At 38.5% G+C, this 17,735-nt stretch overlaps 1 protein-coding gene across 1 annotated transcript in view; it reads left to right on the plus strand.

Annotated features, from left to right (window-relative positions):
* Positions 1-1,293: 1,293 nt before the first annotated feature.
* Positions 1,294-17,735, plus strand: part of hcn4l (hyperpolarization activated cyclic nucleotide-gated potassium channel 4l) — a 28,869-nt gene continuing 12,427 nt past the window's right edge. Inside the window, exons 1-4 of the mRNA XM_081355706.1 lie at positions 1,294-1,886; positions 11,279-11,702; positions 13,726-13,887; positions 15,632-15,850. Coding sequence (XP_081211832.1) covers positions 1,309-1,886; positions 11,279-11,702; positions 13,726-13,887; positions 15,632-15,850 — 1,383 coding nt within the window. The 5' untranslated portion in view covers positions 1,294-1,308. The remainder of the gene's footprint in view (positions 1,887-11,278; positions 11,703-13,725; positions 13,888-15,631; positions 15,851-17,735) is intronic.

A 17,735-nucleotide genomic window follows, 5' to 3' on the forward strand; every position in this document is an offset into this window, starting at 1 on the left:
GACCTTCAGCGCAATATCTGTTAGTAATTTTCAGGGCGCAATCGTTTCAGGTTTGTCGTGCAACCCAAAATTGTATTCTGGCATCCCAAGTAACCATCAACTACCTTAAAGTCGGCTTGAAACGGAAGTTGCGATAGTCCTCGTCGGAAATTGATTGGATGGTTGCGGTTTGCTATTGGTTGATTTTATGTGAATGACAGATTGTCCCGCCCTCGTGCCAGTAAACACGTCATCAGAGAAGAGATGTTGCGAGAGGGAGAGGAAGTTATTCTGATTAATGATAACAATGGCATGTGAATTCAAAAAATAATTATGTGCATCAGTGCATGGATAAATATATATATATATTTAATAATAAACAGGCTACTGCAATATTCAATTAAAAAAACAATCTGATCTGAAGACATTTTTAAATTTAAACTAAAGTTCATTTTATCAATTTGTTGTGTAATGTGAATAATCTAAATACAATAAAGTGATGTGTTGTGTCAATTATACGTCCGATACTGAAACGTTTGAAAAAGCTGTTGAATTGCGTGAATAATTATGTAAAACGAATAATACTTTTTTGTTTGGACTTCTTCGTTAAGACATTTGATAAACAATAGGCTACCTACTGTTAGCATGGAACAATACCTAATTCTTTTCCATTCATAATGTAGCCTATTAGTCTACACTGAATGACGTAAAACGTTACTTTTGCCATTCAGATTTTTTTTATGTTATTGTTTGGCGAAAATACACATCAGTAAATCATTTGCTGAAGACAGGCAATGTCATGCCGTGTTTTTTTTTTTTTTTGTTGTTTTTTTTTTGCAACACCCCTAACAGTCTGTTTCGGTGGTGCGTGCTTATTTGCTGTCTGCGCTTCTATGGCAACGCAATAGATTATCCATCCCCATGCACGTTACCACATCTGAACTGGACATCTTTTGCACATTGGATTACTGATGTGTCAATGGCCGGGGGCTTCGTAAGTGCTGTTTCAAGAGTAATTTGAAAAGGAGGTGCTATGATTTGTCATTGAGACGCGCGTCAAATTGTTTCCCGTTCAGACACGTCCGTCCGTCTTCCCGCATCCAGTGTGCGCGCTTTGATTCTGCGCTCTCGGGATCAGTGTTTAGTATTACAGATGCAGCGGGATGCATATATGTGCATTCATATTTTTTACGACCTATTTTCCTGCCTCCGTCTCTTCTCAGATGATACCGACTGTCATTTGTTCTGTTAAGGTGGTCGATCACAATGCATTCTTCCATGCGCAAACGACTCTATAGCTTACCACATCAGTTTGGATACAAGGGTGCAATGACTCGAGACGGCGAAGACAGCGACAAGGACACTCGGAGGAAAAGTGTCAAGATGAAGCATTTTCCCTCCACGGGGAGCTCTAAAGGTGTCAGCGAGGCCAAGAGCGGAGACGCGGAGACCGATGTGGGGAGACCCTTCAGAACCAACGTGAACGGGGACTGCCGGAGGTTCAGGGGCAGCCTCTCTTCCATCACCAGTCGACATGCTTCAGACGCGGATCTGGCGGAGCAGAGGCGGCTCATCGGGGATGCGAGCCCCGAGGATGAAGGTCCCTTGGAGCACACCGGACCTGGGGAGACCCAGGGCGCGCAGGGCGGTCGCGGCGACGGGGCACAGCAAGCGCCGTCTGAAGAACAGTCGACTTTCGTAAAGTTGGAGGGTATCGATCAGATCCTGCCGGACGATGAGAGGTTGTACCAGGCGGGCTTTATGCACAGGCAGTTTGGAGCGATGCTTCAACCGGGAGTCAACAAGTTCTCGCTTCGAATGTTCGGGAGCGAGAAGGCAGTGGAGCGCGAGCAAGAACGGGTCAAATCTGCAGGCTTTTGGATCATTCACCCATACAGTGACTTCAGGTAATCCACTGTCAAATTATTGTCTGTGCAAATGTTCTCACTGCCATCAGGCCCCTAGCAAGGAGCTCTCCAAAATGAAAGTGATTTTGTGGTTTGCTCACACGTCTGAGCAGATCAAATACATCTCCTTTTAATGTATTTCTTAATAGTTTTGTTTTCTAAAACGTCTTTCTGTGTCCTTGAGCTTGCTGAGGATATTAAAACCAGGCCCATTCTGCTGCCTTCACTTGGTCATATTCACCACTTTCCTGTTGGAATGACATTGATACCATCCACATTGCCAGAACACAAAATGCAAGGGCAAACCGTGTCACCAACGCCACCTGTCTCCGTGCCTATGAGTTTTTGTGATTGTTTTGGCACTCCTTGTGTGAAACTTTAACTGCACCAATCACAGAAGTGAGCTGTCCCTAATCTCTCACTTTACTGCATTGAAATAAGTCACACAATCATATTTAGATTTGTGTTGTTCTCATGCAACTCTGCTGTTTTCACTCAAACAGAGTTGTCCGTTCTGCTCAGGCCGGGAAATAGGGTGATCAAAATGGGTTAACATGATGACAGGCATTATTGGGAGCAAACATCAGAGAGGATTACGACAACACAATTTATTTAATGGCACTCTGGTCGGTGTGGCTGTACGGTCTTAGTTGGAGGGGGCAGTATACTAACAGTCAGGTAGCTGAAATGGACCACATGGCCTTCGCACAGTCATGATGGCGTGTAAGCCCGAGCAGTTGTGCGCTCCTAATGAGATATTGCCACATTGTTTTGGATATCAGTTGAAATGAAAGACGTAAGTCAGGGTTGTGCTAATGCAAAGTTGGATTTTGGCTAATCCGGATAGATTCGAAAACAGAGTTTTCGTTTCAAAAGGTGGATTTTGAATCAACAGCTTCATCAGAGATGAAAATTCTGCCGTCATTTAATCACCCTCGTGTCGTTCCAAACCTGTATGACTTCTTCTTCAAAGAAGAAGATATTTTTAACAACTGCTTTTGTTCATACAATGAAAGTCAATGGGGTCCAAACAAAACCATTTTTTGATTTGTTTGGACCCCATTGACTTTGTATGGACAAAAAAACAATCTTCCTTTCTGTTCCAAGACATACATTTGTATAAAGTCATACGGGTTTGGGACAACATGGGTGAGTAAATGATAACAGAATTTTCATTCTGTTCATTTTGTTTTTATGTAGTTAACGCTAAAACACATCACAATGCAATGCGTAGTTCAGAATATGAGTAAAACAAACACCTGTGAAAAATCAATACAGAAAATTCCATATTAACACATTACACTGGGATCTATTTTTATGGATTTTTAGAGTGTTTCTCTTTAACTTCAGTGGCATTTGTACTTGCAAAACCATCCAAAATGCATGTCGTCTGACTGAAAACTCTTGAAAATATAGTTGTTTTTTTGCAGCTACGCCATAAGAACAATTTTTCTATTCTTAAAAGAGCCACTCTTCTAATTTTTAATAATCTGAAGAACCTTTTGTGCAAATGGTTCCATGGATGTTCATGAAACCATCAATGCCATTAAAAAACCTTTATTTTTAAGAGAAATGTTATTTCAGCGAGACCTGTTGTGTACCAAAAAAACACAGCGGCAAGAGGTAACGTCCTTAGTCGTTTGCCATTTTCAGGTGTCATCTTCACATTTGCCCTTGTCTCCTTCCTCTTGCACTTGCTACATCCCTCTCTCCTCGTGCTCTCTGACCTTCCTCCCCTCAGCACTGTTTGGGAAGGGGACGGGCGATGCAAGGAGTTCCATTTGCTGATTGCATCACCTGGTTGATGCAGAAAATGAGAAGAGAGTGTCAGAATGTTGCGGGAGGCTGTTGAGAGGGGGTGGAAGGTTAGCGTCAGTGTTCAAGGGTTTCTGGAATAAGGGATGCAAAGAGACGTGCTTTTTTAATGAATCACCACAGAGCAGCTCTGTTCTGCAGTGCATTTGCAAAGCGTAGGATATATAATTTTCTGCTGAACAATATGGTGCATCACATCATTTCTCCATTAGCTTCATTGGAGAACGAAAGCACTGCTCTCTCACATGAGATAAAAAAATCCTCCGTCACCACTCATCTTAAGAGAACTAACAGAGCAAACACTTCTTTTTTTAATTATGCACTAAGTATATTACTGGAGTAGATGTGGATATCTGTGCTCAAGCCATTCATATGTGTTTCTTCAACATTGTGCACTTATGTATCCCAGAGGTTGCTTTTTTTAAAGCTAACATATTTATATTATAATATATATAAAATAAACAACATATCATATCTATTTCAAGAACTATTTCAAGGACAGAAATGTCAAATGTAATACAGTTTTTTTCTGATCTTTGTCCAATTGTCAGGTTTTACATTTATATTATCGTATCTCTTGCCTTTAATTGGCTAAGAAATGAAATGCAATGAACAATATCCAATAACTTGTATTCTATAATATTTTTGAAATGAAAATTATCCCTCTGTACTCACCCTCAAGTTGTTCCAAACCTGTATGAATTTCTTTCTTCTGCCGAACACAAAAGATATTTTGAAGGATATGGGTAACCAAACAGTTGCTGGACCTCATTGCCTTCCATCCAAAAAAAAATACTATGGAAGTCAACTGTTTGGTTACCAACATTCTTCAAAATATCTTCCTCATTTAGACCAATAGCCATATAATGTTAACATTTATTATGAAAACTTATTTGATTTGTTCATAAAAGCATTGTGTCTCTGTGATAAAGACATTTGGGAGTTTGTGAATTATAAGTTTGATCATTTTAATGATCAAAATGGCGCAGGCTCATAGGTCCTTAAAGGAGAACTCCGGTCAATTTTAACATTGAGCTCATTTTTTTGTAAATTTGGAGTGCTGTCAGTACAGAGAACAACGACAACAGTCGATTGTCGAGTTCACGCGCGTGATCATAGGTAACTAAACCTATGCGCGTGAACTCGACAATCGATTACTGTGGACTTCGACCGAAAACAGGATGTAAATACAGGTATGAGCGCTGGCTGAATTAACTTCATTTTTATTCATATCTTTCACATCTACTGCAGTCAGATTCACCCGTGTTCACTCTGAAGGAATCACTCACATTGGCTGGTACACTTGTAATGACACATCAAGGATGTTAAGAGGCTAAAAGCAGGTTTAAAACTTGCCCCATTTAAGTCAACAGGGTGCAAATTTTAAAAAGAGGATAACACGGTGTAGACAACACCGATTTTTGTCGTTGTTCTCTGTACTGACAGCACTCCAAATCACATCACTCTCTATAGGGCATAGCTGATTGGTTCCTGCTGTATCAGTAGCCAATGAGCTCTCTGCTCAACTTTCAAATACAATCGCTCGGCAAGATTGCCCAGCAACATTGCTCAAAAAGTTGCCCTTTAGTCAGCATTTGCTGTAGCAGTTGCAGTGAGTTTTCAGAAACCCTCCACCTCCCCAGCTCCACCTGTATAGATCTGCTACTGGTAATTTATGTACGCTATATTGTATAGCAGCAGCAGCCTGTCTTACTTGCTCACAGCAGTGTGTTGTGTATGTATTTACAGTAGCAAGTCCTGTACTTGCTCTGCAGCGGCAGCAATAACAGCAGCACCAGCGTAAAATATCTATTCCGCCAAGACCAAACATATCAACATTGTCATATCCATTACCATGCCAATACACTCAGAGAGTTGCCATGACAGAACTAAAGTGAGTGTGTTGTAGGTCTGGGTTGAGTTCACTTTCACAAGGCCAAAAGCGGCCATAGTTGAAGAAACACCCTTTAGGCTGTCTGTATTCATTTTACTCTTTTGCATGACGGCTGCATGACAGCCACCCAAGTGAATCATGGCTTGCATAAACCTATTATTATGTACCCAACACATTAGCTTTCTGCAGGGAACTCCAGCGGCCAGAGCGACTGGTTGAGCTCTGGTGCAGAGCGTTCGGGATGATGGCTAGATCTGGTGAGTAGAGTTGACACAGATTCCACAGAGAGATCATCACAATTGGAGGGATGGGGATTGGGAAAGACAATTAGGACTCATAATATGCTAAGCAGCAACAGATAGAGAGAAGGAGAATGGAGAGTGTATTTTTGGCAGATTGTAACAGAAAGCTGATTATTGCAAAGGCTTTTGTTTGGATGAAATGTGTTCCCACTGCTGTCATTTAACAGTGACTCTCATCTGTTAGTTGATTTTTAGCCTAAATAGGGTTGTTAAAGATCCATACGACTTCAAAATGAAGGGGAATCAAAGCTTAATGTCACACAAACAATGAAACAATGCTAGACCTTTTCGCAGAACTATCTCCACTTTTCCAAGCTGGTATTTTATCCATTTTAGAGTATAGGCCCACATTTCTCGCAATTGACATTGAAGACTGCCTCTTGTGTTTTCTGGTTGTTTATAGTGTATGTTCTTATTTGATATATCACTTGTTCACACATGGGAATTGAGAAGAGAATAACGTCTATAATGTGGTTACAGCGATACTAAAGTTGGATATTCCCAATACAGTAACAGTGTGGGTTGACAACTGCATATTAATGTTGCATATAGGCAGTGCAAAGGCTAATACACACATGATGGAAGCTTACAGGATATAATATAATCCTGAGATTAAGTGGACCAAGAAAATACTGTGATGTGATGTGATATGAAATGAAGAGATTACCAACTAATTGGTAGGCCCAGGCAGAATCTGTTTGTTGTTGTTGTTTTTCCTTCCAATTTCCGTGCTTATTTTGTAGGAAAAAATTTGGTTTAAACATGGAAAAATATATCATTTATTAAAATATTTAATTAACAAACGCACAAGCTCTGGGGACTGTGTAGAATTCTGTGAAGTGGTCTTGGTATTGAATAGGAATTATTATAATGTAGTGTTGTATTCATATTTTTTAAAATGAATAGTTTTGTTTCAACTACATTTTTATTAATTTTATATAAGTGTTATGTCCTCCTTTGATTTCTGTTCAAGGACTCTTATGTTAAAGTGTATTCTCTTTTCCTATTGTTTTGCTGTTTCACTTCCTGTGTTTAGTTTCTGTTCGCTTTTGTTTGCATTGCTGCCTTGTTTATCTTCATGGTTACTCTTGTTTATTTTCATAGTGATTGATTATTATCACCTGTTTCTAGTTAGCCTCTTGTTATCCTGTGTATATATACCCCTGTGTTTCAGAAGTCTGTTGTCAGTTGAAGTCGGCATCCGAAATCGCATACTTCCCTACAATATAGTTGGCGAAAAACAATATGTGGCAAAAGAAGTATGTTTGAATTCACATTATTCATAAAAGAGTAGGCAAAAAGTAACCGGATGGCCTTCTTCTTCCGACGAGATTCTGAAGTTTCCCTACGATGGACACTTTACTATCCCATGAGGCCACCGGAGAGGATTTATGAATAACAGTGAAGTGACGCAACAGATGCTGGTAGGTCACATGATAATGACAACATGGCGAATGTAGTGAGTCCAGATTACATTCATACTAAACACATTCATACTATATAGAACATACTTTTTTTAGCGGTCGTGAATTACTTGTTCAGAATAAGTTACTACTCCAGAGAGTGTGATTTTGGGCGCAGCCGTGTTGGAAAGCTGTTGCGTTTGTCTTCTTCTACCTTGTCTGAATTAGTTTTTCTTGTTTGGACATTTGCCTGGTTTGGATGATCTTCGTTGTGTTTGTTTAAATAAAACCGCTGTAATTCGGTCCTCGCCGCACTTCTTCCTTCCGTATCCGTAACATTAATTTATTTTATTTTATATAAATGTATGTTTTGTTAAATAATTTAATCACTACATTTATATAGTTTTAAAACTTGGTACGGTATTGGTACATCACATTTAGTCCTTGCATGTGTATGGTACACAGTTCAGCACATGTTGCTGTATTTCTTCTTTTTGCCTACTGACTGCTTTGACCACTGGAGCATCTGTCCAAGGCTAAATGTCAATGGCAAATCCTTTATAATCTGAAAACTGTCTGAGAATAATCTGGCAGATTTAGTGACACTTCCTATAGATGGTTTGTTCTTGTTTAATCTCTACCAAAGCTCATTTCAAGCAATGTAAAATGCAACGCAGAAGTGCAGAAGTAGTATTTTTCCATTTGATTAAACCCAGATTTGATAGATTACATTTAAATGTAGGTATTTAACATAGATGTGATTATAGTATTATCTTGCCAGAGGAGCAGCATATAATATTAGCTTTTTTTTTCAGATACTTCATCTATTCTATTCTAAGTGCTGCTGATTTATTTAAAAACTCCTTGAAATAGATTTACAGGCAAAGCACAGTTTTTGTTGCTGTGAGGATGCATTTAAAACAGTAAGTTTGAGTGGCATATATCATAAGGCTTTTATTTTTACATTTTTGTAGGTTATGCTAGGTAATAAGCTGCTAGTTGCTGGTCAATTGAAGGTTGTTTTACACTGCACTTAATTGAAGGCAGCAACTTTTTTTACAATCAACTTGGATGTTTAAGTAATTTCAACTTAAATTACATTATACTGACTTAAAAAAAATGAGTTGAATCTTGTTTAACTTATAAAAAAAGTTAACTTATTAAAGCAATATGAAAACATATGTTGTCATAACTTATTGATCATATCATTTTTTACAGTGTAGAGCCATTGTCATTGGGAGAATTTAATTGGACAAATTTGTGTAGTGCAGGATGAGCATTTTTCATATATTTTTTTCACATATATTTTTACATGTTTTGTACAAGAACCCTAGCCTGGTAATACCAAACTCTGCTACTTCGCTTTGCTTCGTAGACAGAGTCTGGAATGGCATAATAGAGAAGTGTTTTCTCTCTCGCGGGGGTCGCTTGTCTGAAGTTTAAAATCATTGGTTATCCGTAAGCCAATCACATAACGTTTGGTTATGGCGTGTGTTATGCGCATGCTCAGCCGCATCTAACTTCCACTGTAAACACATGTATGATGCGAAAACAAAAACCATCGAGCGAAATACCGGAGTGAACATGGCTGTGAACGACTTTTGCAGATTATGTGAAGTAAATCTACGCATCCACGGTACAATCAGCGTCTACGTCACGGCTCTCAGCCCGCCCTCTGTTCGTTGATTGGCCCGGCTGTTTTCAGGCCGGAGGAAAACGGAAAGCTATGACGCTGTCTGAGTACAGAAGCGAAATGAAATTGAGCGGAAGTACGAAGTCTGACGTAGTCAGGCTACAAGAACCCAGCTAATAAAAGTATTTTCTAAGAACGTTTTGCTAATGTTATGAAAACGTTATGTCTGAATGTTCCCTGAACGTTCAAAACGTTCAGTTTTTAAATGTAAAAAAAAAAAACATAAAATTAAAAATTTTGCAAAAATTATGGGAACATTACTTTTGAATGTTCTCTTAATGTCTGAAACAAGTAGTAACATTAAAAAAAACGTTAGACGAACTAAAATGTTCCCTGAACGATGTATAAATAACATGTTTGTGCTAACGTTATTAGAGACCACATAACATTGAACAAACATTCTATTAACATTACTGGGTGAACATTTTTATCATAACTTTGAGAGAATTTTTTTTGATTTTATATTTTTACCATATGGATTACTGGACTAAAATCTATCAAAACCCCAATTATTTTTTGTTTTAACTGACACATAACTATCCGTGAAACAAAACTTAGCTTTTTTATGCGTTTATGGTTATTTACACTAATGTGATTGCTGATAAGTAACCTTCAGTCATGATCTGATACTGTGTGAGATCATGGTTAATCTGCTTTTCGCAAGCAATTTGTCACTGAAGAAAACATTGTGACCTATTTATACACAAATATAAGGGCCAAGTCTAAAATCGAACTGAATGTTTTTTGTCTTGTCTGTGGTGTCAAACAACACCTAATCCCACTGGACAACTCTGAAATGCTGAGAGCCTTGTTCTCTCATTGCAATCTATACCGAGCTGGACGGTTTACCAACCCTCTGTGTGATCGATTCCTGCTTAATTACAACTCCGCAGCAAAGGACTGGAATTTATTAACCAACTATATAGCTCTCTACCACGCTATAAATGAAGAAGGCTAATCAACGACTTAAGTTTGTGGTGTATATCAAATGATGTAAAAGAATATTTGCACAGGGGGAAAAGAGGCAGGGAAATGCTGTAAAATAGCATGAAATATTAGAAGCAACCCAAAAAAAGACTAATTTTGGCATGTAAAGGCCATTGGGGTAATTATTCAGCGTTCAGCAATTATGGTGGCTTATTTTTGTGTAAATGTTTCACCGAGCAGATCTTTTATTGATGAAATGGCGGTCTTGCCAGAGGAGGTCTCCTGGATGTCTTCCAGCCACTTTCATTTACATACGTATGACACATCCAATTACCAAACAGGGAACTCATCCATAAATGAGAAGTAATAGCCCAACCAGACAGCCAGCCATTTCCAGCGTCAGTCAGTCATGAGCGTGTGTTCATGAAGCGTTCTCAAGGAATCCTGAGTACGGTTTTTAGATTAGTGTTTGTGATTGCTAACATCATAATGCTTATTTTGAGGAAATGATGGCAGGCGATTAGATCTATGCATTTGGCAGATGCATTTACCCAAAGCCACTAACAGTGCTTTCAAGGCATGCATCTCATCAATTATTCCCTGGCGCATCAGTTAAACTACAGAGCTACATGCTTTCCAGTTCTGTCTGAGCTTGCTAGTTGGTCTTAAGTGTTTCTGAGCATGTCTGTCTGTATGTTAAAGAGAATTCAACAAGTATTTACCGGTAATAAAAATAGGCATTTAATTAGGGGTTCAAGCGCTTAGCCAAAACGTTCGAAGTGGGAGGAGCCACTTTTACTAAAATGGCTGTAACTCGTGAACAGAATGAAGTATTTTCACCAAACTCGGTGCAGCTATGTAAGAGCTCATTCTGTGGTCGAGTTGAAGAGGACATGGCGACTGGCCAATTGGTGGCGCTATAACAGGAAAAAACATGAAAACGGCTATAACTACTTCACAGCTAGTCCGATTGACTTGAAAACTGGTACGAGCTGCCATAATTGTATATGCGTACATTGCCGTATCTCAAAAAACATGTCAGCCATCGGCCAATGAATTATTGTTAACCGTTAAATAACTTTAAATCCATATATTTCCTATGGTAAATTTCCTGTATAGGCTGTAAATGGCCATTTCCATCTATGATTGAGATGGTTACAGGCTTGCTAAATTAAACATAATATCTTTTTACGCATGTGCTGTAAGTACTCAATCCGCATGAACCCCGACAATTGCTGCTCGCAGCTATATTTGTAATTTATAATCTTTAATTGCCTAATCGGTAATGGCTCAAAAGGTAATTTTAGACTCTTCTGTTCCTAAGTCATTAAATAAACACTTTGTCTTTTGTCCTCTAGGTTCTACTGGGACCTGATCATGCTCCTCTTGATGGTGGGCAACTTGATCATCATCCCCGTAGGCATCACCTTCTTTAAAGATGAACACACCCCCGCCTGGATAGTCTTTAACGTGGTCTCTGACACATTTTTCCTGGTTGACTTGGTGCTGAACTTCCGCACCGGGATCGTCAAGGAAGACAGCACGGAAATCATCCTGGACCCTCAGCAGATCAAGGTGAAGTACCTTCGAAGCTGGTTCGCTGTGGATTTCATCTCTTCCATCCCTGTGGATTACATCTTCCTCATTGTGGAGACACGAATCGACTCTGACTTCTACAAGACGGCACGAGCGTTGAGGATTGTGCGTTTCACTAAAATACTCAGTCTGCTTCGGCTACTGAGATTGTCCAGACTCATTAGATACATCCACCAATGGGAGGAGGTAAGATGCACCTGTGTAGACTTTTAGATTGTAGCATATCTATTGCAAATAAACACCTTTTCTCGTGGCTTGTAAATGTTGAAAAGAAAATGAACTGTGATATTAACCTTGTTTGATATTCCCATACTAATAATGGAGCTAGCTGTGGTTTCTTTTGGTGGTCCTGAAGCAATATTTCTGTCAAATGAATTTACTCATTCCCTAAACACAACTGTAACCATAATGTAAACCATTAAAGGAATGTTTTTTGACTTGGAATGAAAATTCTGCCATCATTTACTCACCCTCATGTTGTTATAAAGTCATGAAGAAAGGGGATTTGGGTTGTTGAGCTCTAAAATGACAAAAAAGTACCAAAAATACTGCTTTATACACTACTGTTCAAAAGTTTTGTGTCAGTGGGATTATTATTTTTTTCTTACAAGAAATTAATAATTCAGCATAAACTACATCATAAATTAAAAATTTCAAGTGACAGTAAAGACGTTAATAATGTTACAAAATTTCTATTAAAAAATATATTCTTTCTATTTTTCAAAGAATTCTGTATCAAGGTTTTCCTCAAAAATATTAAGCAGCACAACTGTTTTCCAGGAATGTACGATATATCGGCCCCCATATCGGTAGCGGATGACATGTTCATTTTTAATGCTATCGCCCTGATAAAAAAAATTTGGCCGATATATTAAATCCAATAATTAATGGATTATCTCCTTCAGCTGAAAGCTGATTTAGATTTATCAGCCAGTACATCGGTTATCAGCTTTTAAATATGAAGAATTATCGATATCGACCCAAATTTTCATATCAGTACATCCTTACTGTTTTCAACTTTGATAATAATATTAGAATGATTTCTGAAGTGATCAATTGGTGACAATGAAGACTGGAGGAATGATGCTGAAACTTTACCATCACAGGAATAAATTACATTTTAAAGTAGATTCATTTTAAATTGTAATAATATTTCACAATATTACTGTTTTTACTGTATTTTGGTCAAATAAATGCAGCCTAGGTGAAGATAGGAGACTATGTGACACCTTTAGGTTTGGAACAACATGTAAATGATGGCAGAAATTAAGTTTTGGATGGACTCTTCTTTTAACTAAATGATTGGTAACAGATATCATTATTGTTCAAGCCTCTAAAGACCATTTCACACTGTACCGACATATGCCGACCAATGTGAACAATCACCAGATTACAGTCCCTTCTCAGACAATCCACGACCCGACAATGTTCAACTGGCGAAAACAGGAGTAACACACTTATCCGACAAAACCCAACAAATGATCTGTTTCTGTTGGTCGGCTTCTGTCTGTGCCATGTGAATTGGCCTTAATAGTGACCTAATAAAATGGCTAATGGAAATGTTGTTCTAGGACCAACCAGTGTTGATCCAGGAACACACCCTACTTGTTAAAGTCACGGCCAGCAATAATGGACAGAAAATCACATTAACTTCACTCTCGTATCTGAAACTCAAGGGTTGTTTTGCCATCACGTGGATTTAATTTTAGCTCTGCCAAAAAATAGCTGCTTCTAATTCAAGCTGCAATTAGCCACAATTGCGTGTTACTCAACCTACCCATTGTTTGTCCATGGCAAAGTTAAAAGCGTGCACCATGACCCTTTAATTGCTTCGATCGCTCAACCCTATCAGACCTCAACCTTGCGAGTTAATGGAAATCTATTGGATTTCGCACTTTAATTACTGCTATTTGGGAACACCGCCTTTTTGTCCACTGGGGGGTGGTGTATTGCTGCCGTTATGGATTGTGGGTAACATCAGCCTCTTATTTGGCCTCCCACTGATCTCCTAGGAACTATTAGTGACATTAGCGGAAAAGATACAGTACCTTATGTAATAGTCCACAAGCCAAGCGTTTTGCTGCTAAAAACCAGCTTAAGGACAATGTGGCCTAGAACTGAGTGAGGATTAAGTCTTAATTGTGACCCAATACGGTATATTCTAGTTCTGCCATCATGGTCGCACATCTCTGACCTCTTTTTCCTTTAGATTTTTCACATGACCTATGACCTGGCTAGTGCCATGGTGCGCATTGTGAATCTCATTGGAATGATGCTGTTGCTGTGCCACTGGGACGGATGCTTGCAGTTCCTGGTGCCCATGCTGCAGGATTTCCCTTCAGACTGCTGGGTGGCCAAAAACAAAATGGTGGTAAGTGCGAAGGGCCGATCCAAGTTTTCCATGTGCAGAATTTCATTCATTCCGATATCCACATTCTGAAAAAATTACCTGTATGGAATATTTTGAATTATGGAAGTCTGTTTCTGCCTCAGAGTAAAAACATAAAAGGGTAATTGTGAGAAGAAGTTTACACTGAGAAATACAAAGTTCTGCCATGAAACTCTAAATGGCTTATAGGTCCTTGACTCAATCTTCTTACAATCACATCATTCTCTATACGGCACAGCCGATTGGTTCCTGCTATATCAGTAGCCAATGAGCTCTCTGCTCAACTTTCAAATACTTAGTCAGCATTTGCTGTAGCAGTTGCAGAGCACTTTCAGAAACCCTCCACCTCCCCAGCTCCACCTGTATAGATCTGCTACTGGTAATTCATGTACGTTATATTGTACAGCAGCAGCAGCATGTCTTACTTGCTCACAGCGGTGTGTTGTGTATGTATTGGCAGTAGAAAGTTGCAATTATGAGAAGAAAAGTCACAATTGCAAGATAAGTTGTCAGATTGTGAAATATAGTCACAATGGGTAGATACTGTATAAAGTCACATTTAAAAGAAAGTCAAAATTAGCAAGATAAAATGCCACATTATGTGAAATAAAGTGGCATTTATGAGATAAAAAGTCAGGTTTAGATAAAGCCACGTCGTGGAACATAAAATCACAATTACAAGAAACAAAGTTGGAATCAAATGAAATGGAGTCGTAAATTAAAATAAATTGTTGCAATTTTTCATGATATAAAGCCACATTGTGAAATATGAATAAGCAAAAGTCAGAATGATGAGAAATAATGTTGCTATTATGGGAAATTATGTTGCAATTACATGAAATAGTCACAAGTATGAGAAATAAAGATGCAATTAGGAAAAAAAGAAATTGTTAGAAATATAAAGCCACATTTTGTACGAAATAAAGTAATTATGACAAACAAGGTCAAAATTACAACACTGTAAAAATTGATAATTTGACTTAAAAAAGTGAGGAAACCCGTTGCCTTAAAATTAAGTAAATAAACTTCATGTGTAATTGAAAAAATTAAGTTATGTGAACTTAAAAGGTCGTAATTACTTTTTCATATTTTTCCTTCTGGGGCAGACTGGAACTGGCTTGCATATTGAACTAATATTTATAAATTAATGTTTTTGACTGAAATAAGGCCAGCTGCATCATTTCCTGGACTTGCATGATAAGTATTTGTCCCAAAAATGCCAGGCCTGAAAAAACGAATACTGTCCACGACTGTGCTTCATTTGCATTTGTAAAACATTACCTTCTGCTTTCCTCCATCTTCTGATATCAAGAAAGCGTGTGCAGCGTTCGCAATGACCCTTCTGCTAAAGGACATGATATTTCCCTCACTCCCTCTCTCTCTGGCCTTTACTCCGGCTCCTTCTGAGTCCTGTCAGAAATATATAGAAACAGTCTCTTTTTTTCCAGTCTAACACTCCCTTGCGCTCTTTCTCTCACATTCTGTCATCCTCAATCTTATTTTCTCTCCTCTCCCTCTCATTGGTTCGTACCTTTGTCCCTTCACGACACGTTTTGTCCCTCTTTCACCGTCTCTCCTATTTCTTTTGCTTTCAATCACAATTGATGTCTTTCATGCTATAATTATATTCATGCTTTAATTTCGGTTCTTTTTTCTCTTTATCTCTTTCCCGCTCTCTCTCTCTCTCTCTCTCTGTCCATCGCTCCCTTTCTCTCTTCCCTCACAGAATGACACATGGGGTCAGCAGTACTCTTATGCCCTGTTTAAGGCCATGAGCCACATGCTGTGTATCGGGTATGGCATGTACCCTCCCGTGGGCATGACGGATGTGTGGCTGACCATCCTCAGCATGATCGTGGGCGCAACCTGCTATGCCATGTTTGTGGGCCACGCCACCGCCCTCATTCAGTCACTGGACTCCTCACGCAGGCAGTACCAGGAGAAGGTTAGTAAAAAAAGAGGAGGTGATAAAATCAGTTGCTCTGAGATAAAGTGTGCTGCATTGCGATGTAAAATTATCTTTTTTATCACAGAATAATGTAATAAAGGGGAGCTTTGGGAAACTGCAACACTACATCTCTTTGCTCATAAATATGCTAATGATGACACATGCTCTGTAAAGTTTGTGAAAAAATGTGAGAAATTATACTTTTTTGATGCCCTTGAAACCCAGTTTTTATCGATTTTATTTGTTCGTCAAATGTTTCTAAAGTTCTAATGTTCGCTATTGCTGCCATTAGCATTTTATCAAGTTGGGACCATTGTAACAGTATTTATAATTATAGTTTCTTAGTTGTGAATTAAATTAAAAAGAAATGAAATTGTAAATGCATCTTAAATATTAGCTTAAACGCATCTTGAATATTAGTTAAAAATAGAATAAAATGTAATAATATTATATTTTATTAAAGGTGCATTGCGCAAGTCTCTGAGTTTTTGCAGAACTATGCCCCCTCTGGCGACAAGCGAAACTGCAACACTGCAAATGAACGCGCATGACGTCACGCCCAGTCTCAAATTCCGACCCGAATCCCTCTTATTTATTTTACTGTACAGGATTATAGAGGCAATCGCAGTGATCAGAGAAGGGCTCATTCAGCCCATCAGGCAATTGTTTAAGCATGTATGGGTTAGAAAAACGGATATTTTTAACATGAAATGTTGCGCAATGCACCTTTAATTAAATAGTATATCAATAGATAATATCCAATTATATAAATTATGCTATGGTTATTATTTATATAATTTACATATGTATATGTTCATATATTTAAATATAAAGTAAAAGTAATATAATATTAATAACATCATATATGGAGTATAGGATATGGGATCAGTGGTATTTTTAAATGTTTTTTTTTTTAAGGCTGCATTTAGTTGATCAAAAATAACTGTTCATTAATTTGCGTATCGTCAGTAGATCACGTGCAGAACTTTCCGTTCTCATCTGTGCTTTTGTGGAATTGCGCTCTAACGCTAAATTGCCCTGTTTAGTAAATCTTGCCTTTAGTCTAAAACTACAATAACATCATGTTCACACAGCACTCACAACGCTTCTGCACTTACTCATGATTTCTCTCAACATGGGGACAGGAAAGCTGTTAGTCAATAAATGGGAAAACAAAGTAACTTGCGTTACTTATTTGAAAAAGTAATCCGTTACTTTGCCTACTTGAAAAAAGTAATCAGATTACTTGCTCTCGTTACTCTGTTGATGGTGCATTTATTTTTTGGACATATAACTATTTCCTATACCAAATGAAATAATGTTGGTTAGCAGTTCATGAGTTATGAAGGAACATGTTGCTGTCTCCTGTATTGGATAATGTATACTAATGGAAAACCCCCAAAAATGCAATATTAATTGGTAAGCCAGCAATTAAGGCAGAGATCATTTTAATGAGGGTGGCCAGCTGCTGTTTCCCACTTTGTTGAGCATTGTAAAGGTTTCCCAGCAGACTAAAATGTCCCCACTCCGAGATCCGAGAATGCATTTGAAGTCTCGTTTAAAATTAGAAAAACCGACGAGGGTTCCTGAGTTTTGAGCGGCGAGTCGTGGAGGCTTCTGACCTCTGCAGTGATCAATCCGCGGTTTTATCGTGTCTGTAAGTGTGCTGGAGTGGTAATTGAACTGTTGTCATTTTCTATGAGAAGAAAATACAAGTGCTTTGACCTCTGCTGCGTTAAAAGATTCAAGTCAATTCAGCCCGACTGCAGTTGTCGTGGCAACTTGCATTGTTGATACAGGAGCCTGTATTGATGTGCGGTTCCCTTCTGGAAAGGATACGGCTCTTTCTTGTGTTTTGTTTTCTTGAAAACCCAACACATGA

This window comes from Scardinius erythrophthalmus (genome assembly GCF_964197995.2).
Source record: "Scardinius erythrophthalmus genome assembly, chromosome: 24".
In the NCBI taxonomy this organism is placed as follows: domain Eukaryota; kingdom Metazoa; phylum Chordata; class Actinopteri; order Cypriniformes; family Leuciscidae; genus Scardinius; species Scardinius erythrophthalmus.